At 36.9% G+C, this 21,561-nt stretch overlaps 3 protein-coding genes across 8 annotated transcripts; 1 reads left to right on the top strand and 2 right to left on the bottom strand.

Moving 5' to 3' along the window:
- Nucleotides 1-6,345: 6,345 nt before the first annotated feature.
- On the bottom strand, nucleotides 6,346-12,985 carry Rab7 (RAS oncogene family member Rab7). Of its 2 annotated transcripts, none has more exons than XM_043418135.1 (5): nucleotides 12,833-12,985; nucleotides 11,064-11,256; nucleotides 10,233-10,451; nucleotides 9,870-10,007; nucleotides 6,346-9,293 (listed from the first exon to the last, which is right to left on the bottom strand). In XM_043418135.1, the coding sequence occupies exons 2-5, from the start codon at nucleotides 11,241-11,243 to the stop codon at nucleotides 9,204-9,206; spliced, it is 627 nt and encodes a 208-aa protein (XP_043274070.1). In that variant the 5' UTR covers nucleotides 11,244-11,256; nucleotides 12,833-12,985; the 3' UTR covers nucleotides 6,346-9,203. The 2 variants fall into 2 exon arrangements, with proteins under 2 accessions (XP_043274070.1, XP_043274077.1); XM_043418142.1 differs by lacking the exon at nucleotides 12,833-12,985 and adding an exon at nucleotides 12,107-12,124.
- A 1,209-nt stretch (nucleotides 12,986-14,194) lies between these two features.
- Nucleotides 14,195-16,199, bottom strand: LOC122406096 (uncharacterized). Its single transcript, XM_043411325.1, has one exon. It carries the CDS (start codon nucleotides 15,902-15,904, stop codon nucleotides 14,348-14,350), a length of 1,557 nt encoding a protein of 518 aa, XP_043267260.1. The 5' UTR covers nucleotides 15,905-16,199; the 3' UTR covers nucleotides 14,195-14,347.
- On the top strand, nucleotides 15,103-21,533 carry Ipp (inositol polyphosphate 1-phosphatase). 5 transcript variants are annotated; one of them, XM_043411343.1, is made up of 7 exons: nucleotides 15,106-15,238; nucleotides 16,491-16,546; nucleotides 16,982-17,803; nucleotides 18,439-18,659; nucleotides 18,933-19,209; nucleotides 19,460-19,628; nucleotides 19,749-21,533. In XM_043411343.1, exons 4-7 carry the CDS (start codon nucleotides 18,447-18,449, stop codon nucleotides 20,194-20,196), a joined length of 1,107 nt encoding a protein of 368 aa, XP_043267278.1. In that variant the 5' UTR covers nucleotides 15,106-15,238; nucleotides 16,491-16,546; nucleotides 16,982-17,803; nucleotides 18,439-18,446; the 3' UTR covers nucleotides 20,197-21,533. The 5 variants fall into 5 exon arrangements, with proteins under 5 accessions (XP_043267303.1, XP_043267278.1, XP_043267294.1 ...); XM_043411359.1 differs by having other exon boundaries at nucleotides 16,982-17,813; XM_043411350.1 differs by lacking the exon at nucleotides 16,491-16,546.
- Nucleotides 21,534-21,561: the final 28 nt, after the last annotated feature.

Below are 21,561 nucleotides of genomic sequence, written 5' to 3'. Positions count from 1 at the left end.
GGTAGAGAGAATTCTTCAACGTACTCTCACTATCGTAGACGTCCATCCGAGGTTTGGCCCATGACACGGTTCCCCGGACCTCTTACGACTCATTACCCACGCAAACACATGTTTTCCGAGGTACAAGTATCTTTCATTATTCAGTATTTCTACGTAAATGCGTGACGTTCGATCCGTATTAATTTTTTGATCCGCTTCGTTTCTCATTTTTTATCTCCATGTGTATTTGGACTATTTGTGTCTATTGTATGCTATTTTCGAGTCTCGAATTCAAGAATCTTTCGCAACAGATGTGTGCCATCGACGAAACATAATATTCATTTTGAAAATTTCGGAGCAATGGTTAAAAGAAATTATCTACAATTTCAACTCTTGCATATAATGAAGTTTCAACGAACTGGAGAAATGTTCAATATCCGTGGGTGTCGAGTGCGGCACGATAAAAAAATGTCTGTTGATTCGAGTACGTCGATCTCGTATCGTAGATCAACGAAAAATGTTGAAAGTCCTACTCGATTGGACGAAAATAAAGTGGATTTAATGAGATTTTTTAAAATCCGATTTGACGAACGTTTTCTCTTCAGTGCATTCATTTTGGAGGAATCATTTCAGACAGTATTTTGAGGCACGTTACGCTGTAACAAAGCAAGCATAAAGAAATTGGCTGGGTACAATACAGCTCGAAAGATTTGAATGGATGAAACGAAACGAAAATGTTGGTTTTATAAAACAATGCGTCGAGAATGAATTTGTTAATTTCATTCTTTGCTGAAATGACTTATTCAAGCGTAAGAAGATAAATAATCAGTTTTTTATGATTATTTTCTCAAGTACTTTAACGTCGTCGAAGAAAATCGTACTACAAGCACATTAACTAAAGAAAGCGCAATAAACAGTGGTCAATTTACGTAAAATTAACAAACGTTCATTGCACGTAGCAACTGCCGCATCACCGAGTGGACGAACAGTCCTGACGATTTTTTAACGACTGGGTAATGGCTAATCGCTTGGGTGATTCGGCGTATAGCCAACGACTGAAGTACGAAAAGCAAAGGCAAATAAAAGCAGAACTAAAGAGAGGAGGTCTCGCCGGAAATCTCCGTGGTTCGTTCCAGCGATCGTGATCTTGTTTCGAGCGGAAGTTGCGCAGTATCGATATACGATATACATAGAATTATTTAGTGAAATCGTCGTTTCGGTTCTTAAATGTTTTCGCAACTCGAGAACCACGTGAATTCGTTAATTCGTGCTATCTAATGAAATTATGAAGGACCGGATATTGTGTTAAAACTCGTAGCCGAATTCATGCCCATCATTTTTCAGGAATATTCGACAAGTGTTTCACATTCCTCTGACCTGGTTACCAAGTTTCTGAGAATATAAACTGTGAGAAGAAATTTGGTTCAAAAACTTTTTGTTGGATCAACAAACTGTGGGGAGCCAAACTAAATTCGTTAACTCAACAAAAATTTTATGGATTCGACAGCCTTAGCTGCTAGTTACGACATCATCGTTCACTATGATCAAAACTTTGTTGCATCAAATAAATTTTCAAAACGAAAATTCTTAAGGTAGTTCATGCACGAAACGATTTTCTTAAGAAAATCTTGAAATTTACACAAAGTTTAAATGGATAGTCGACTAATACGCATATCAAATTTTAAAGGGTTCGTCTTATTGGTTATTTGGATAAACGTTTTTAAATATAAAGAAAAATACACGGGGTTATAGGGACTATGCGTAAAAAATAATTTCTCTTTCCATATAACGAACAAACGCTTCTTACGAAGTTTATGAAAAAGTACACAATAACAATGAAGTATATAATGAAGGTTTGGGAAAAAATTGGAGACGATTGTCCTACTAGTAATAAAGATATATTACTTTGAAGATTGCACGAAATTGGTAATGAGCACTCGTATAACCTCACATTTGCTTATTTCGGCATTTTGTATCTTCTTGGCCTGGCCTATTCCTATCATATCCTTCTGTCTTTTTATTAATACTTTTTTCTTGATCCACTTGCATTTGTGTTTTCCCTTTGCGCTCTGTAATGCGATTTTCGACATAAAAAACTATAGTATTTTAGCCAGGGACGAATGAAATTTGGAGTTCAGTCAGTGATGGATCCCCAATTAATTAATGGCTTGACATTTCATTCGCTGAAAGATAAGTTGAAAAAATTTATTTACAATTTCGAATTAATAACTCTGACATGAATTCAAAGTAATTACATCTTTAATCAGGAAGTAAAAATCGACTCAATATTTAGACAATCATAAAATACGATCCTTCGGGAATGATTTACCTTAACCATTAACATGGTATGAAAAGCGTCTGATCCATTCCTGCCCTTTCCACTGTTTTCGTCTACAGATTTTGCACAGTCAATGTGCACTAAAATTACGACAGTAGAATAGTGTGTACTTTCAGGTTAGTATGTAGAAAAGTGTGAATTTGTGGCCACGATCTTCCGAGCTTTATCCAACTTTCACCAATCCGTTAAATGGTTCGAGGAGCACAGAGGTTTTGGTCGGAAATACGTGCTGTGAGATATGCAATTGATGCTTTCACTCTTCATCTCTTTCTATGCTTCTCAGTGCATCGCATGCATCAAACATGCCTTTTGAAAGAGGTCGCGTACCATTGTTTCGAAAAAGGTGCAAGAAAATCATCATATTAAGCATCATCGCTCTTAACAATGATTTAAGAGGTGACGAGATTCGGGACGCTTGCAAATAATGCTGTGAAAGTTAAAAATCATTATATGCAAATATATTCGCAACACAATTCACCAAATGACTTTCATTATTTTTCCGAGTGACACTGCGAATTCTCTCGTACTCTCATCATTTAGCCATAAAATTATACAATAAACAAAAAATAGAGTAAAAAATTAATAGGTATTTGTCTCGAGTCCTCAATCCATAAATATTTTATCCACTTCGATTTTATCGTCCGATAAAGTCGCATATTCAATCACAAATTATTGGAAATTCTTTTGATTGCTAACTGTTTTTTTACGAATTTTTATGCATGCCTTTTTAAAAACGTCACCGGATTGCGGGATTTCTGGCAGTTGCGTAATTAAGAATAGCTCTGAGTAATCCAATAGCTGGTGTAACTGCTCGTAGTCTGATGATGGAACATTCGTTTCCACGCTCAACCGTGCTTGAAATGAATTCTTCGTCCAATATTTCATAGAACGAAGACTTTTATCTGAAGAGCCCTGTGGTTTTGGAGAACGCGGTGTGTCTGTCGATCTTGCAAAGACTGTGCTCGCCTCGTAGACTCTCTTCACCCATTGTCCAATTTCATGAAACTATTAAATGAAAGAACAACTTCCGGTATTGGTACCACGACTTCACGAGCCGGGGGGGGCTTATGGTTCGTAACTCGATTAACCAACAGCCGAAAGATCAGAAATTTATAATTGGGTGAGGATGTCCAAGTAGTTACAGCAATCACAAAATTCATTTTTCCCAAATCTCAGTATTGCCAGAGTATTATTGAACGAAATTGTCACCAATTCGGTAAATATTACGATTCGATTTTTTCCTGTCGAGTTTGAATTGTCCATCGAGTCCGAAGAGTCGAATAATGTCGAATATTTGTCATCGGGATGAAGCGACTCGCCAAATATTGAATTTCGTTGTGAACTCGAGAGTGACGAGGACTGAAGTAATGATAGGAAAACACATGTGCTCAGAGAAAACTTCGGATGCCACGATTTCCCCGTACTTTGTCCGCATTCGTCCCCAGGCAAAGTGTGCTGTTTATCTTGCGTAACATTAGAAATAAAACGTGGATTTATGCGGGTCCACGAGGAAGATCGCGCAAGCGGTTTTTTCAAACGGATATGCGCGGTGCGAAGAACGACTGACCCATTTAGTGAGTCTGTTTGCATCTACTCCATTCATTCTCTTCATTGCTGGAAAGTTCCAGCGTTATCTCGCTGGAAAGTTAGACTGATGAAACGTCAAAACGGCAGTCGCAGCGAGTTCAAATCGGGGCAACTTCGTGCATAGAAAATTTCAAAAACTCTTGAATCTTTTGAGAATACGTAATTTTTGGGTCGAGGTTGACGATGCTTCGTAAAAAGTAGAGGCCATTCGCAGCTCCCCGTTTTTCATTGTATGTTAAAAAAATCAGTGTCTTGACGATCAAACAATCAAGCCAAGTCCAATCAATCATCACTTTTGTACCATTATTTTTAGCCACGCTCGGGAGTATCGGCAACAAATTCAAAATATTTCGTCTCCGCGAGCAGAAAAAATCAGAAACCTCACATTAAATAAAACCGGTTCATGGCTGATCCACATAAAATACGTCACAAGGGCTCGGAACTTCCGTTTCCTATGGCTTACCTTGGCATTCCGGTGCATCCTATCCGGCTGTACTGCTGTAATCGTATCACAGATTTTGATCTCTTGCTCGTTGCAGTGCATAAATATAATATCGTACGCGTTGTACGGTGTCGTGTGAACGCGAACTACATACAGAGTCAGAAAACCGTGACGCTCCGAGGCTATCGCACGTGGACTCGTGTGCAGCCAGTTCCAATAATCGAAGTCACGATTACAAGAAAAATGTGAACTACGATGGAGCTTTTTCTATTCTTGGCTTATTAGACCTCCTCGAGACGGATCGGGACATGCTGCGTAGAACTTTTGCAGATTTTTCAGTTAATTTTATTGGGTATTTATATACGAGGCAATTGGCACCGATCGCGATCGACGAAAAGAATTCCATTTCGATCTTGGCGCTCATTGATTTTGCGATAATTTAAAAAGCAGGTGAGATCGATGAAAATTGGGTCTTCTGGACCGGTAAATTGTAAGAGGTCGGAGACCTCAAAGTGGAAAATATAAAAAGCTTGGCTTTGTTGTCCGAATAAAGTTTCGCGTCGATGGACCCGTTTTGCTCACGAAATTCGTCGATCTTATATGAAAATGAGCTTAAAAAAAAGCAGAAATCATTGAGTCTAATGTCCTCTTATGGAAAGCATTTATGTAATAAAACGGGGGATAAGCGATTGAAAAAGTGCCTGACGTTCGTTGAGTCCTTGCTTGCGTTCTATCGGAACGATTATAGCGCGACGATAGGCGCGCACGAGACCGGCCTCGGGGATTCTTACGCAACGTAAGCGATTTAATGTTTATCTTTATTAGCGATGACCCGGTCCCGAAGCAGGTCTTCGCTCGGACACTTTCGATACTGATAATTGAAGAAAATAAGGGGCTCGGGAGCGCGGGGGTTGCCGCCCAGATGTGATTCAACGAGCTCATTTAGAAGCAATGGTTTCGTCGCTTGAGAAAAAAATCGCCGTGAATTTGTTCGGTCTTTCAATCGAGCTACGTCCACATTTCAAATCGACTTATCCGATGACTCCGGCTCGTTTTTTCCGGTCAAATGGTTTTTTATTTCGGAAAATCAGTGTGCATAAACAGCTGTGCGATGTGCGACACACGCCATTTGGCAGATTTATTCACCGTCGCTTTCACGCTTTGTCGAATCCATTTAACAGTAATTTCCTGTCGTGCCCGGAATTTTACGTCCGTTTTGCTGATTTTACTCGCATTCAGCAATCGAACTCGCTTCATCACGGGCCAATGACTACCGTGTCAAAAGTTCGTATGATCGAGAGAATAGCGATTTCTTTTGTTTTGTTTTTTCTTTCCGTTTCTCGACTCCGGAGTTTCGCTGCGATTCAGCGTGGGATAGCTGTAGCCTATTTTAGATACAACGAGGAAAAATCCCACAAACCACAAATATTGACCTCCCGTTTTGAAATCTCATTCGAATCCTATATATTTCGATACTTTTTATTCGTGTCAGAGCATCGCGGAACAGAACCGATATATGGCTCTTGGGAGAGCCAATTCCACTTCTGATGGCTAATAAAACCTTCTAAAATCTTATACGAGAATAGTGGATTCATTTTCTCATCGATTATGATGTGTTTTTAAAATTAATTTCATAGATAATCGTTGGAGGGAGGCTTGCTACAAATTGCTCGTCATTGGTCGAAGAATCTCCTTTCATATCGATTTTTATGAAACTTTTTGTCGCTTTGTCGAGTTTTCATGGTTGGCCTAGTGCGACTATTGGATTCGCTATCGAAAAATGAAAATGGTGTCGAGTTTAACTGTATCATTAGACAAGGGAGTGCGTTTTAGTCTGGAGCGAAGTTTGAGTTCACTCTCCGGCCCATTGTAGAGTTTATGTTTGAAAAAAATGATCGTAGCGATTATTTTCACGAAATTTTTCAACATCTTTGTCTTCTCGATCAAGTTTATGCAATTCCAGAATCTTGAGGAGGTTTTCGTGATTTACGAATCGAAGAACGATTAACACTTTATTTTCTAATGAGGGGCTAACAAATAATTGGGAATTGCAGCTGTACACAGTAAAAAAAGAAAAAGAGAGTTAAATAAGATTGAAAAGTTTGACCTCTTGACAAAAATCAGCCGATTTTGTCAAGATATTGTTGACGAAAAATAAAATTTCAAAGAAAGTGCTTTTTCTTATATTCGTTTAGTCAATTCCTGATCGGATTTAATTTACTGTGAACAGCGGTTTCAAACGAATAATGCAGACTCATTTAGTCGATTTTTGTTCTTTTTACTTGTTTTTTTTTGCAATAAACGTACTTATTCTTTCATTAAATCTAGGAGTAGCAATATTAATTTGTTTTTTTTTGTTTTTTTTTGTTTTTTATAGCAGCAGCAATCATGATCATGACAATATTAATAATATTTATAATATCTGTCTCGTTAACGTGTATCATTAAATTTATATCAATCATTATAATCGTAATCGTGATGATTATCGTTATTTTTATATACATGTTTATTCATAAATTCGTACCGACGTGACAGACGTATTAAGAGCTCAACGATATTCAACATCCTTGGAAAAAAAGATTCAGGGAATAGGACAGGCCATTGTGGCCAAAACTATTTCAGTTTTATTTCGAATAGTTTTTTTTCGGCTGTCACGTTTGTACAAATTTAGGCGATACTTCACGTTCTAAATTTTTCATTTATTTCTTGTATTCAATTATCTTCGTCGATTTTCCTCCCTGGAAAATGACTTTTTCGATTTTTGTTTGTTGTTAATGCCGATGTTCGAAACGGGCGATTTTACGTAGTAAAGAATGACGAGCTAATGAGCGTCCCGTGATAGCGATCTATTTATCGATCTCACGACGTTGTTCTTCCTCTCTCTCTCTCTCTCTCTCTCTCTTTCATTTCCGCAGTTTTTTCAGTCGCGGTAACATATCACTGAACTATCAAGTTCAATTGAACAAAATCCATTCTCTTTCTCGTTCGTTCAATCATCTCGCAACGATTTTTCGTGGGAATTGAATGATGCGAGGGAAATTGAAAAAAATTGTCTCGTTTCGCGTATCGATAAAGTTGGATTGCTCGAAATATTGAATCCTCGAAATGTTCAGTAAGGCAAATTAACGTTCTGGGTTTATTGCAATCATATTTTTGTCCTCATACACATATTTTTCCACTCAAGGAAATATATGTACAAAAATATGTATCTTAATTCGATTATACGTTGCGATCAAATGAGAATTCATGAAGAATTTTTTCCCAAATTTTTGCTTTCTGAAGATCTTTTTCTTCCCTTTATTTTTAAATCCACCATTTCCTTTCACTTTTGTAGGTTAATTGGATTGTACAAAAAATTGGAGCGCGAATAATGCAATAATCATCGATATGTGAAATAGACCAATATAACTTGTGTTTGCTTCTTCGCTCCTGGGCAAACATCATCAACGAGTTGACAAGATTAACGATTCGAATGAGACTCTCGTAATTCCTCAAAGTTATTATTCTCTCATTTTGTTTCCAGTCACCCTTTAATTTTCTGTATTTCCTTTCTAATTCATTTTAAAAGACTTTACCGAAAAATATTTTCGTTTTATGCAACCATGAGTCCTCAGATGTTTCGTCAATGATTTTCCAAGAAAATTAGTCTCGTTTGGATTCTCCATCTCTTCTTATATTAAACAACTTGATTTTACGGTCAATTTATCAATTTTCATTAAATGAACTAGCCGGATTTTCTAGGTCAACGCGTACGACTAAACTAGCGCAATTTTAGAGGGTCATTTTTTGTGAATTCGAACGATACAAATCTGATCTTTGTTAATGGTGTATATATTGCTTTATTAATCATCAAAAAATTGTAACGATTTCAGATTTTCTTTTTAAATAAATTCAATTCATAAGAGAATGTTATTAATTACATTTCATGCGTTCCTCCTTCGGGGCAATATTAACCGATTTAACCAATATTCTGTTAACTGTCATAAATAAGTAGTAATTAGAAAATTATTCAAAGCTTATTTCGTAATCTATTGAAAAAAGTTTGAAGAAGTAGAGAGACGAAATTAAGATCGAGAAACGAATGGATCAGCTTTGTATCGCCGTGTTTAATCTCGCTCAATTTTCATGTCTCGGTTTTTCAATCCCTGTACCCTCGAGATTGTATTTTTTTTCCGTCTGGGACGAATAAAAATCGATAGTATCTCGAGAAACGATGAAATTTAATGAGAGCAACATTGAGCTAATTATTTAATGCGTATGGTCTGTCCTTATGCCGTTGTAGCTCGAAGATTCATTCGCGCCTAATCATAATTACAATTTATTGATTTATGTGTTTTATTTTAAACGGTTTCTCACTTTATCGCGACCCTCAATCCACTAAGCGTAACAAACTCGCTGATTTTCTCGGGATGAGGATTGTCGCATAGATTTTCATTTGCTTTCGTATTTTTGTTATTTGAACAACTCTGGTCACATGTTTATTCAACAACAAAAAAATTGAGTGGGTGGTAATTGGAAAAAATGTTTCAGCTCGAGCCACGGTTTCCGCGAACAGCTCTCAGCTGTTTGATCTTTTCTTTTTTTCCATTTTTCACCGCAAGTATTCATCCTTCGTGAATGTGTGATGATTCTCTGCTTCTTTTTTTTGTCCTCTTTCTCACGGAGTTTTAAATCTCACCACGCTTTGCTCATGTATTTTGCCTGTTTTTTCAAGTGTATTTTGGTGTATGCGTGTGTGTGTGTGTTGTTTTGTGTGTGCGCGCACGCGTGTGTACTCTTTTCATCGTGAATTTTTCTTCCTCTTTCTGTGATTTTGTTCTTCATTATACTCGCCCAGAAATCTCGTTTTCTTAGCTTCTAGCACGCACATGAATCGTTTGATTTTCCGTTGTCTCTTTGATCGTTGGTCAGTTTTATTTGATCTGGAAATTCATTGTAGAGCTCCACCTATGATTGAAAAAAAGCCGTGAGAATTTACTGAAAGGAGAAATCATTTTAAAACCACGCGAAGCCTAAATATAATTTCCAATTTCTCCAATCAAACCTATGAACTCATTCATACCCAAAAAAATCCATTCATACCTATGAAGCAATAAATTCTTTAACTCTCTATTATCATTTTATTAAAGCTGTTGAAACTCTTTTCTATGAAACATTAGACTAATGCGCCACTGCTAATTTTCCTCATTTCTGAATATCTTCAACTTAGTAAAATATTTTTTATGAAATTTGCTTTTCTGAACTCTGACTATCAAATTTGAAAATTGCACGAAATATTTCAACTTTTCTTTTAACATTTTCAGAAAAAAAAATATCGAAATTTTTCAAAACTTTAAGCCATGAACTTTGATCTCATGCAAGAACTGTCATGAAGACTTGCATATATTGAGAAAACATTTGATAAATTAACATTAGAATTGATTTCATGTCATTGGAAACTGCGTATTGTTGCTTAGTTTATAAGACGCATTACACCCAATTTCTCTATGTACAGAGGTTTGAAGGAATGTCCCTCTGACTTACTTCGCTTTCCTGAGCTAATGCGTTCTTCGCTATCGTCTGAAAAGCTTGCTCGACGTTTATTGCCTCCTTTGCGCTCGTCTCGAAATATGGAATATTGTTCTTCGATTGACACCACTGCTGTGCTCTTTTACTGGAAACCTGAGAAATTGGATAAGAATTTAGATAAATAATGCATTAGCGACGAATTCAAGTTCAATTTACAGCGTTCATGTTTAGTCAAAGTACAATGTTTAAAAAAATATTCAACTATGGCCACCTGACGAATCGTTTCTTTTTTGAATTCATTATTTAAAATTCAATCATTTTCTGTACAGATTAATTCCACGCGACCAAGATAGAAAAAGTGATTTTATTTAAACTTACAGCTCTGTTCTCGAAATCAACTTTGTTACCAAGCACAACGAATGGGAAATTGTCAGGATCTCGTGGCGATGCTTGAATTAAGAATTCGTCTCTCCACGAGTCAAGAGATTTGAAAGTGCTTGGTGCTGCAACATCGAATACTAAGACACAGCAATCGGCTCCTCTGTAAAAAGCAACGCCAAGCGACTGGAATCTTTCCTGGCCCGCTGTGTCCCAGATCTGTTACAAAAGTCAAGAGTTAATGAACATGTTAATATCGAAGGAATTTACTGACAGCAATGGGTGGGCCATGAGTCTATGTCTTTGGTAATCTTCAAGGAAGAGCAGCCTCAAATATTTGGATGGGTGATCGTTTCGCCATGCACCAGTTTGCACATCAATAACAGAGCAGTCGACAGTGTCTCTGAGTGTTTGTGGCCTCACCCAGCTGAAACTTGATAAGAATGCAGCTGCCTGTATCAGCTGGATTTTCTATAGTCTGAATAGGATCGTCCGTGAATGTGTAACGGTAATGTATCAGAAAAGAGCAGCTGAAAGTAACGATCTGTAAGGGTCTTGCAGGAACAACAGGCTTGTAGGTTGAAGCTCAGAATGAGTATATACAGAAACGAGAAAAATATTTTTCAACATTGATACCAACGTTATCAATGTCATGTTAATAAGTAAAGCAAATTAATGAAAGATGAGATGAATGGAAATAAAGAGGGGAAAGTTTGAATCCAAAATTTTTTTTTATAATTCAGCATTGGAGAAAGAAAAAAATGATTAAAAACAGCAGGAAAACCTCAAAAACTGAGAAATGATGAGAATGATTCATCGCAATTTTTTTACCTGCATGGTGACTATCCTGTCGTCTACCATAACTTCTTTTGTCAAAAAGTCTGCACCTATTGTAGCCTTGTACTGATTGCTGAACTTTTTGTTGACATACTGGTTCATTAGAGATGTTTTTCCCACACCGGAATCCCCCAAGATGATGACTTTCAGCAAAACTTTCTTTCGCGATGCCATATTACAATCTTAACTGTAAAAACAAAAATGTAGACATAGCATGTACTTTGTTGATTCTGTGGCTCAATTAGCAAAAGTTATTATTTCCTGTTCCAAATTTTCTATCATTATTTTTATGTAATTAAGGCAAATGATAATTATTTTAGCAAAAATATTTGAAAATTTTCGGATATTTGCAATTCGTACTCAAACATATTTATCCATTGTCTTCTAGTGTTAATTCTTTAAAGATATTTTGAATAACTAAAGAATAATTGGAAACCATAAAAAACAGTGTACATTCTCGATTGATTGTAGTTCAATTCTGATTACAATTTGTTAAGACAACCTCAGGACAGTTTTTATCCACTTTGTAAACATCACAGCTATATGTAAAATATATTTTGAAGATATTTTTGGGAATGATTATACATCATGTACAAATCCTTAATAACGAATCTGAACTCGGTTAATTTGATTAGCCATATGTATAACAACGGCAGGGTCTCAGTACGTCACCGGGCAGTTGGACCCCGCATTGTTCGGATATATCTACATATATACGAGAACAATGCCGGGTCCAAATGCCCGGTGACGTACTGACACCCTGCCATAACAACAACAGCTCAGCAAAACAGAGAGCATGAAATATCATAGAACACGATACGCTCTACTAATAAGGCTTGTTTCAAGTGGAGATAAACAATGCAAAAAAAAATATATTTTCTCCTGTCTGCTGTGGCGCTGAATGCATCTTTCCACACAAGCGTAATAAAAAATAAATACATATGAGCGAACGCACACGTAGAGTCATAGCTGTGGCGATTAGAAATTGTAGAAGGGATAAACTGTATGCAGTGGCGTGTTTGATCTTTGGAACTTACAGACGCGCGCAAGAACAAAAAGAAAAGGAAAACACTTGTATATAATGACGAGTGCACAGATTCCCATGAAAATTTCACGAACTCGTGCACTTCGTGTAGAAAAAATAACGCATAGATTTACTCCGGTTATATACGTGAGAAAGAAAAGAGGAAAAAAACAATTTGACACCAAGCACTATCGCGCATTTATTTCTCGAGTTTCCCCTTCAATTCACCCGTCCAATGAATCATGGTCAATCATCACGAACAAAAACGTAATCATACTCCCCCCGAAATGACGCACACAAACACACGCAACAAGGTACACTCCCGTCAAAAAAAAGGAATGGAAATGACACTTATTTCCGCTCTCTCGAAATGTGTGTTCACAAGAGTGTGTATAAGAATGATAAATGACACACGATAGTTAGAACGTAGTATGAAAAAAGTTAAAAAAGAAAGGCCACTGAATCTTACAAGTGTCCATTGGTTCTTAAGGGGTGGTATCCGAGTCGTTTTTGTACGTTGAATAATCTTAAATGTTATATGTTATAATATCCTTTGAAAGGACTGATGCATGCGGAAAAAATATCCTGTCAACACAATACGATGCTGCACGATTCATGTTATTCAAACTTCAGAATTTGCTCAGCGACGTTCGGATTTTCTTTCGTTCCCTGCTTCGCGATTTCACGATTTCGTTTGTTTGCGATACATGAATTGAAAAAAAAAGAGCGCGTACGTTACCTCGTTTTTCTAACGAAACACAACGATGTGAAATCCTTCTGCTTGTACAGTTCACACAAAGAAAATGGCGTATTATGAAATCACGAGAGTGTAGTGTGACAAACGGTGTCGTCACCTGTTCACCTCTCGCTTCGGACTAGTTCTATCGAACCTCGAATACGTACACTTTCTCGAGAAGGAGAAAACGCGAGAGAAGAGGGGTCTTTTCTTCTCGTGACATCGAAAGAGCATGCGCAGCAAAATTCCAGATTTTAAACTTTCCGGTCATATAACTTGGACTTCATCGATAAACTACAAAACTACAGAGTAGTTTATCGATAGGCCAGGTTTCTCTCACTTGGTAGTAGCTTTTTCGCGCAATAACCATTCCTATGTAATAAATTTAACATTTAATTCACAATTTAAACTTTTCCGACGTTGAAACAAAGCAATCAGATAAGCATTCGTCATTTTTGAATCATTATTGCTAAATTGATCTTAAAAGTTATCTGTAGTCGGTATAAACCATCGCTTCAATAAAAATGGAGTCATTCATAAATATGTTCTAACGGCATTTTCATTCAATTTTTTTTCGTCCAATTCATTTTTCCACTGATTTCTTTTCTACAATTTCTAAATCGCTTTCGAAATCACCAGGCACGAAGCCTTGTCGGTACAGTTTGCCAAAAAGATTAGCTGACAGCGAGAACCTCAAATATGGAAGTAGCAGATTACAAATTATACAAGCCAGAAAACGTATGCACCTTCGAGGTTAGATTCTCGCTGTCAGTATTGTCGGGCCAATTTTTGTGGTAGACTGTACCGACAGAGTAAACTGCGCCTACCTAGACTATCTCTCTCGGATCGCATAGAATTCAGGGCTCTCCTCATTATTCTCGCTTCGGAGTTCAAGCGTGAGCTTTTCTTCCACGTTTAGTCGCTTCACTTCACAGTGTTCGAAGAGCTCGCAGCTCGAAGCCTCGAGCCAACCTCGAGCCTCGGGTTCGTTTTCGTGGTTGACCCGCTATCCCTACTATGGTGCCTTCTTCTTCTTCTTCTTCTTCTTCTACTTTTTGGCTAGACTCCCGACCGTGAGCTTGGCGTGAGGCTAGCCTGGCCACTGGAGTGACTCCGCTTCGGCCATTGTTCGGCTCAAATCTGGCAGTAGTGGATACGTACTCATTTCCTGTCGTTATCAATTACATGGCGTTTCAGTTCTGTTGACGTGTCTTGTGTGCCGATTGTTTATCTCGATGTTTAGTGATTAAGTTTGGTGTTGCTTTACTATATTTCGAGTATTTATCTTGTTTTCTTTGACCTTTTCTTGTTGTTAGTTTTAGTTTTCGTTTTATTTCATTTTCTCATTTTCATTTATATAGGTTATTTTTTTTTTTTTTTGTTTCGTTTTTTATTATTATTATTTTTTTTTTTAATAAATAGTTTTTAGGTTAACTAATCTCTCTCTATATTTAAATCTGATTGATTAACATTCGAATTATGTAACGTATAGCCCAAATTAGTAAAGAAAGGAGGTGTTCAGTAGGTCAAGTATGTGTTATCTTTTATTTTCTCTGCAAACTTTTTAATAGCTTTTAGCACTTTCTCGGACTGAGAGAAGGAAAGACTCCGGATTTCTAGTGGAGGTCGCACATTTAGTTTGATCAATTCCCCCAGGAGTGTGTCCGAGTGCTCTCTGTTCAATTCGCATTCCCAGAAGACATGGTTTATACTTTGTTCTGGATGTCCGCATGGACACTCCTTGTAGTCAACAAGGCCTATCCTGTAAAGGTGATTATTTACACCTATGTGCCCTGTTCTTAGTCTATTTATTAATGTGATGGATTTACGTTCTAATGACATATCCTTCCACCAAGGAGTATTCGTGTTGGGATTACTGTATTTGTAATAGAGAGTTCCTTTATTACTAAATGTAACCTTCATACTAATTTGTTCTTCGTCCAGTATTTTTTTTTGCAGTTCTTTGGCAATTGTTCGCGGAGTTAAGTTAATGTTTATAACTGAACCTTTTTCTATTGCCGCCTTGGCTAAGCCGTCTACTACTTCATTCCCTTCAATTCCCTTGTGAGAGGGGCACCACAGAAATTCTACATTTCTGTTTGTTAGGGAGATACGATACGTGAGGGATTTTATTTCTGCTATTAGTGGGTGCGATTTAGCACTGATCCCTGTGTAATCTAGGGCTGTGATTACGCTTAAGGAGTCTGTTATAATTAAGATATTTTTCTTGTTTAATCTATTTTTCATGAATTTCAGGGCTTCTGCGATAGCGCTCGCTTCTGCCTCGAAAATTGTTGCTAATTTCGACAACCTGAAGAGTGCCCGAGCCCCTGTCTCTGGAATGAAGAAAGCAGCGCCGACGTAGTCTGCATTTTTTGTTTTGGATCCGTCTGTGAAGATCAGAGTCCAGTTAGTTTTAAAGTCTATATTATATTTTTCTATGAGCTTCGCTTCGAATAGACTATTCAGCTGCTTGTTGCTGTTTTGGGTGGTAATTATATTACCTATACTGGTATTTATATTGATTGGGGATAGTTGGGCTACTATAGGAATACTAAAACACGGACTAATTTCGTATGTCTTGATACTTTCAAGGTGTTGCTTATGTTTAGACCATATCCTGTAAATTGTGAATCTGAGGCACTCCGCAGGAACTCTGCCTCGCTTCACATAAGTTTCCAGAAGTTTGAGTTTTGGAATTATTGGGTGCCCCTGAAATGATTGTGCTCTCGCTATATACCTTGCGGTTAACAATTGGGCTCTGAAGCGCATGGACTTTTCCTTCGCTAGATCTAATAAGGTGTTCGTCGGGGTTGATCGAAAGCATCCTAAGATGATGCGTAGTGCAGCAAATTGTACTGTGTTGATAGAATTGAAATAATTCGGCGAGGCTGAACTAGAGCACGATATAGCCCATTCTAGTCTAGCTCTGATTAATCCTTTATAGATTGTTAAAAGTGTGGAAGGGTGCGCTCCCCATGATTTTTTTGCCAGGATTTTAATTATATTTACCGCTTTTTGTGCCTTATTTTTCGTATCCCTGATAAACGCTTTCCAATTTAGTCTTTGGTCCATGGTGACACCTAGAAAATTGGCGCTTTGGTTGTTAGAAATTTTGCATCCGTTTAAAGTTATAAATCTATTATCTATTTTAGTTTTTTGTTTTGAGAAAATGATGAGCTTGCTTTTAGCAGGGTTTATATTTAGTCCTATTTCGCTTAGCCAGGTAGATAGTATTGCGGTCCCTCTTTCTATTTTTTGCAAGCCTGCATCTATATTTTTTTCTCTTAAGTACAGTACGATGTCATCTGCGTATTGTAGTGAGGAGCAGTCTGGGCCTATGTGCTCATTTATTTTCCTAAGATATATATTGAAGAGGATGGGGCTAAGGACCGATCCTTGAGGGAGGCCTCTATCAAGTGTTCTTGTTGCTATGTCTGATCCATTGGCGTAAAATTTTGCTACTCTTTGGGTTGTGAGTGCTGCAATAAGTCTTACTACGAAAGACGGAATTCTCAATTTATTAAGGTTGTCGATCAAGATATTTGGAAGGATATTGTCGTATGCTCCTTCTAGATCAAGGAACAGGGCAATTGTGTTTTCTTTCCTAGCGAAGGAGTTTATTATGTCTGTGGATAAGATGTTAATGTTTTCCATGCAGGATCGTTGTTTCCTGAATCCGTACTGGGAGTTTGGGATTTTTAGATCCGTTTCCAGGTAATATTCTAGCCTGGGCTTAATTATTCTTTCAAATACTTTTAAAAGGCAAGATGCAAGTGCTATTGGTCTATAGCCCCCTTTGGGTTTCGGAATTAAGCAAATGTCAAATTTATTCCATTCCAGAGGCACAATTCCGCTATACATGATTTTGTTAAACAATATTTTAAGACGTTCTACGACTTTGCTCGGAAGAGCCTTGATTGTTTCATTGCTTATGAGATCATTACCAGCTGCTGAACGCGGTTTTAAACTCTCTATTATGCCTTTAAGCTCTTTATAAGAGCATGGATGCCAGATCCCTTTCACAATATTATCATTGTTTCTTATCCTTAGATTGGGGGGAATAAGTGCCGAGGGGGGAGCTACTTTGTCTATTAAGTTATCCATTTCCTCTCTTTTATTTTTGATTTGTTCTTCTGTTAATTGTTGCAGATTGTTACTACTATGGTGCCTGTATCATGTTAAGCCTGAGCTTTCCCCTCCGTTCCTGTTACGGAGCCGAAGCGCGAGGTCTCCCCACCATTCCCGCCCTACCTATGGACTTGTCCGTGCTCGGACTCTGTAAAAAGAGACAGAGCGATGCTTCACGAATATAAACATATACCAAGAAAGCTAATGTTCATTTCGTTCGGGACCTACCTTTCTCAATAAAAAATAATAATCGCTAATAAACTGCAGAAATACCCATTATCTCATCTTCTTTTATATAGTCACCGAACGAGGGCTTATAACAAATGATTTACACTAAATAAAATCAGAAATTTAAAAGCAATCAGCCAAATTTATTAAGATAATACTATATATGCACATGAAAATAGTCGAAAATGCAGTTCATCATTTTAACATTGTCGATATATATTTTGTAATTTATTAAAAAAATGTTGTCCTCTTAGTTTTCACGCATCTCTTGCCAGCGCATTTGCAGTGTGATATGTACCTTCAAAGTGTTGTAAAAAATCATATCCAATCTCCATGTCCGCCAGCAGAGTGCGTCATCAGTCTTTCCTCTTTCTATTTAATTACTCCATGTGGTGTGGTTAGTTGTCAAGTTCATGCGTTGACGTCGTCGAACTCGCTGATCCAATAATATGTGTTTCGAAATATAAATGCAAAACTTGGTTGCGTATCGTTAGTGAAGAAAATAAAATAACAATTGAAGAGTACTCCATTGATTGATTGAACTGCAAGAAACCTTTCAAATTTCAAATCTTCCGTTGAAAAACAAAAATTCATTACTCAACGCTTATTACAACGGTAAACCTAAGTAAAAAATTGGCTCTTACTAAATTTTTTTGTTCTAATTTATATAGTCTTGCTATAGTAACTGTTGAATTGAATCCATCTATTTCGCTCGCATTTTGATTCATTTTTTTCAATTTGAAACTCATTTGTTTTCCATAATTTTTTAAGTACGTTCGGCAAAATGTAGCGTAATTTTCTCTCGTTCAATGAGTTAGCACATCGATGAGATTATTCGAATACATTATGCAATAGAAATTATTTGGCTTCCACCAAACGGACTTTCACTGACCTTGGATGTGAAGAGAAAAAGTTCATTCTAAGAATATTGAAGGCTGACACCACAAAAGAGGGTGTAATGTTTGAAATTCTCTGCTAATAGACTTAAGTCACTTCTACAGGAATCATTATATTCAATAAGTAACAAGTGTTTGGTTCATTCAACTCAATTTGTAATTTATTTTGTTCTGTTATAATTAAATGACTCGATAAATTGAATTTTCTGAATCATTGTTAAGTGATTGATCAGGAAAAAGTACTATTGGTATATATAAACTTACAATCGATAATATACAATTAAATGATCTCTGTAAAATAAGAAATAGTCTTAATGAAGGAATAAAATTTTCATGTTGTTCATTACATTAAAGCCACAAAAATGAAGAACGGTGGACGGCTTCTGGAAGTTTTGTTAAAAGTATCAGAAAAGGCTGCCAACATAGCAAGGGCTTGTCGACAAAAAGATGCTCTCTTTAAATTGCTTGTCCAGGAGAAACATGGTGATGAGAAAAATCCTCGTTTTTTCCAAGACTTTAAGACACTAGCAGATGTTCTTATTCAGGAGACAATAAGGCATGACATTGGAATTGAGGTAAGTTGAATTTAGAAGATTACCAAAGTTTTGAACCCTGTTTTTAATTTTTCATTCATTCGCACATCTTCCACTTATTTTCCATTTCTACCAAATGCAGTAGTTATAAATACTCTCATGAGAAAAGTATACAAGTGGAGAACACAAATCCACATAGGTATTTTTGTGCACTTATTTTATCAAGAATGGAGGGAAGAAAAAAGAAAGAAAAGACAATAAAATCTGTTTTGCTTATGTTGATTATTATTAAGTATATTATTCAGAGAATAACAGTTTCCAGAGTTAGCTAAAATGGTGAGAGGTGAAGAGACAAATGTGTTTAGCAACACTCTTGGGAAGACCGTAGTTGTTGAAGTGTGTCCAACGTCCACGGAAACCACACAATTATTGGCAGAAGTTCTTGACGATGATGTTGAAATAGCTCAGCTGTTGGCATCAGAAATTCATAAAGAAATATTGTTGGATGAGGTTCCTATTGATGTCGAAACAGCTGGAAATTGGGATTTTGATATTGATATCGAAGATTTGGGTATTTGGATTGATCCCATAGGTGAGTTTGAATTTTACTAGTACTCCCTAGCGGATTGTACGACCAGGAAACGGTCGAAAAAAGACTGATCGGTCGTTTTTGTACTATTTTTTTTTAGGGCTATGAATTTACTCCCAACTAGAAATCATTTTTATTGTTATGAAAATACATGCTTTTTGTACCAAAAATTTTCCTCATTAACACAATGCATACTGTTCCTCAAGATTATTGAATTTTCTCACAACCCTGCAGCTCTCATATCGTTTTTCAGACTCCACGGCGGATTACATTACTGGCGGAGAGCTCGTTGATCCAGTGACTGGTTTGCATTTAGGAGGTTTGCGCTGTGTAACTGTACTTATTGGGGCGTACCTTAAACTTACAGGTTTGCCTGTAGTGGGCGTTGTGAATCAACCTTTTTTCACTTGTGAGAATTCGCAGTGAGTATAAATTGTTAATTACTAAAATTATTTTCTTCGAGATTCAAGAAATTATGATTTCTTTGATTTTCGTCATGGAAAAAGTAATTCATTCGTCTAAAAAACTTTCTTTGGGAATAGATGGAAAGGACATTGTTATTGGGGATATGTGAGTGAAGATGGAACACGAAAACATTCATTTATCTTGCCAGACGAGCCGAGTGAAGTTTTGTTGCTTGGACGCAATGAATGTCCTGCTGTAAAGACCACACTTGTGGAAAATGGATTCCAGACCGTTGAAATACCAGGGGCGGGTTACAAAATTTTGAGTGTAGCGATAGGACACGCCAAGGCTTATGTATTATCAAAAAGTACGACCTTTAGATGGGACACGTGCGCTCCCCAAGCTTTGCTGAGGTCGCTCGGCGGAGGAATCATCGATTATTCGAAATTCACGAACTCAACGGATTCAGAAGATTTCCATCTCCGCTACTCAGGCGAAGACACCGATTTCGCAAATCGTGGAGGTCTCGTAGCTTATCGTGATACCGAAACCTTAGAATCGTTGCGGCGAGTTTTGCTTAAGTGAATTGAATAATTTTTTTCTTTTTTTCCTATCGAAGATGAACTTGGAAACTTTGAAATCATGTCGATTTTTCAAAGTTCTTTTTTACTAGCGTCACGCTTGACGGAAATCTTGATCTCGTTGAATACTTCTCCCCTAATTTTGCATTTCTCGTCGAGTCGGAAGACGCTCGAATCAAACAGTGTGATTAACTTAGAGCGCGGGTCGTTCGAATATCCAAACGTGTTTTGACGATTATATAATCAGTCAATCATTACGTTTTACTAGAAATATATTTCATTAGGTAATTTTTTTATTTTATACTTCTCTTGAGTGACAGTTTTGTGCGAATTTGCATTTCGCAGTCAAACACATGCAGGCAATCCAATTTCATAGTGTATCAAACACTATGGTCTCAGCGATGCCACAAGTGATATACAATTTTATGCTTGTTCTTACGTTTTACACGATTATAGTCATTAGATTTTTAATTGGATTGATAAGTATTTTATTTTGGTGAATCAGGGTGAAGGGACTGGTTACAAAATTTTGTGATGTCCACGTAATCTGGTAGAATAATTAGTGCACGTCCCAACAATTTCACAATCACGTGAGCTTGAATTTTTGCTACTGGAAATTATTTCTGCTGCAAAAACACTCTGTTCTATTATGTTTCTCTGCAATTTCGTGATATCAATGCCAAAAATTGAAACCCGATTTTCAGTACGTTAAAATCCACAGTTTCTAAATGTCAATTACTTCCTACTTGTAGTGTATGAAAAATGTACATTTCGTTAATTTTATTTTAAAAAACAATAGAAACAAACGAGTGAAGCGTCGAAGCTGCGGAATCGCAGTTGCGCTATCAAGTGTCACTGTCTGCTTTTCGTCATATTTTGATGACATTTTGTCATAATTTTTTGATGGTCTTTCATGAATTTCAAAAAGTGGATGTAAAAAAATGAATATAAGGGAAACATAACATGAAGAATAAAATAAATTATTCTTGAGCAAAATGACAGGGTCCGAGTGACGTCAGAGTTATGGACTGTGATGGAAAATAGATAATGAGACCTTCATAATCCTTTTTATGTGATCTACCAATCCTATTTATTCTGAGTCTGTGAGCAGAAATGTGAAAAAGGATAGACAAAAGGCGACACGATGAAGTCACTAATTTTCGCGTATTCCTAAAATCATAACGAACATTCCTGCCCGACCAGACTAGAACTGTGGTAAATTTTTAATGTTATTTCGAAGTGATAGAATTATCTTAGATTTTATCTTAGATCAGGTCAATGCAAATCTATTTACATGTTTACAATATTAATAAACTGAATAAAAAAAAATATGCAATAAAATACCGAAAAGGATCTCTGAAATTATGTC

This window comes from Venturia canescens, chromosome 1 (genome assembly GCF_019457755.1).
Source record: "Venturia canescens isolate UGA chromosome 1, ASM1945775v1, whole genome shotgun sequence".
Taxonomy (NCBI): Eukaryota; Metazoa; Arthropoda; class Insecta; order Hymenoptera; family Ichneumonidae; genus Venturia; species Venturia canescens.
This window is presented reverse-complemented; position numbering and strand designations above follow the sequence as displayed.

What these genes read in the sequence shown, in the direction of transcription:
- Rab7 (XM_043418135.1), bottom strand. Translation starts at nt 11,243, where the DNA reads ATGGCATCGCGAAAGAAAGTTTTGCTGAAAGTCATCATCTTGGGGGAT. An exon ending in ACAGGATAGTCACCATGCAG is followed by an intron (nt 10,452 to 11,063) that starts GTAAAAAAATTG and finishes CTTTTGTAACAG; the next exon opens with ATCTGGGACACAGCGGGCCA. An exon ending in CATTAGCTCAGGAAAGCGAA is followed by an intron (nt 9,294 to 9,869) that starts GTAAGTCAGAGG and finishes TTTCAATCATAG; the next exon opens with GTGGAGCTCTACAATGAATT.
- LOC122406096 (XM_043411325.1), bottom strand. Translation starts at nt 15,904, where the DNA reads ATGGACCAAAGACTAAATTGGAAAGCGTTTATCAGGGATACGAAAAAT.
- Ipp (XM_043411368.1), top strand. Translation starts at nt 18,447, where the DNA reads ATGAAGAACGGTGGACGGCTTCTGGAAGTTTTGTTAAAAGTATCAGAA. An exon ending in GGCATGACATTGGAATTGAG is followed by an intron (nt 18,660 to 18,932) that starts GTAAGTTGAATT and finishes AGAGAATAACAG; the next exon opens with TTTCCAGAGTTAGCTAAAAT. An exon ending in TATTTGGATTGATCCCATAG is followed by an intron (nt 19,210 to 19,459) that starts GTGAGTTTGAAT and finishes ATCGTTTTTCAG; the next exon opens with ACTCCACGGCGGATTACATT.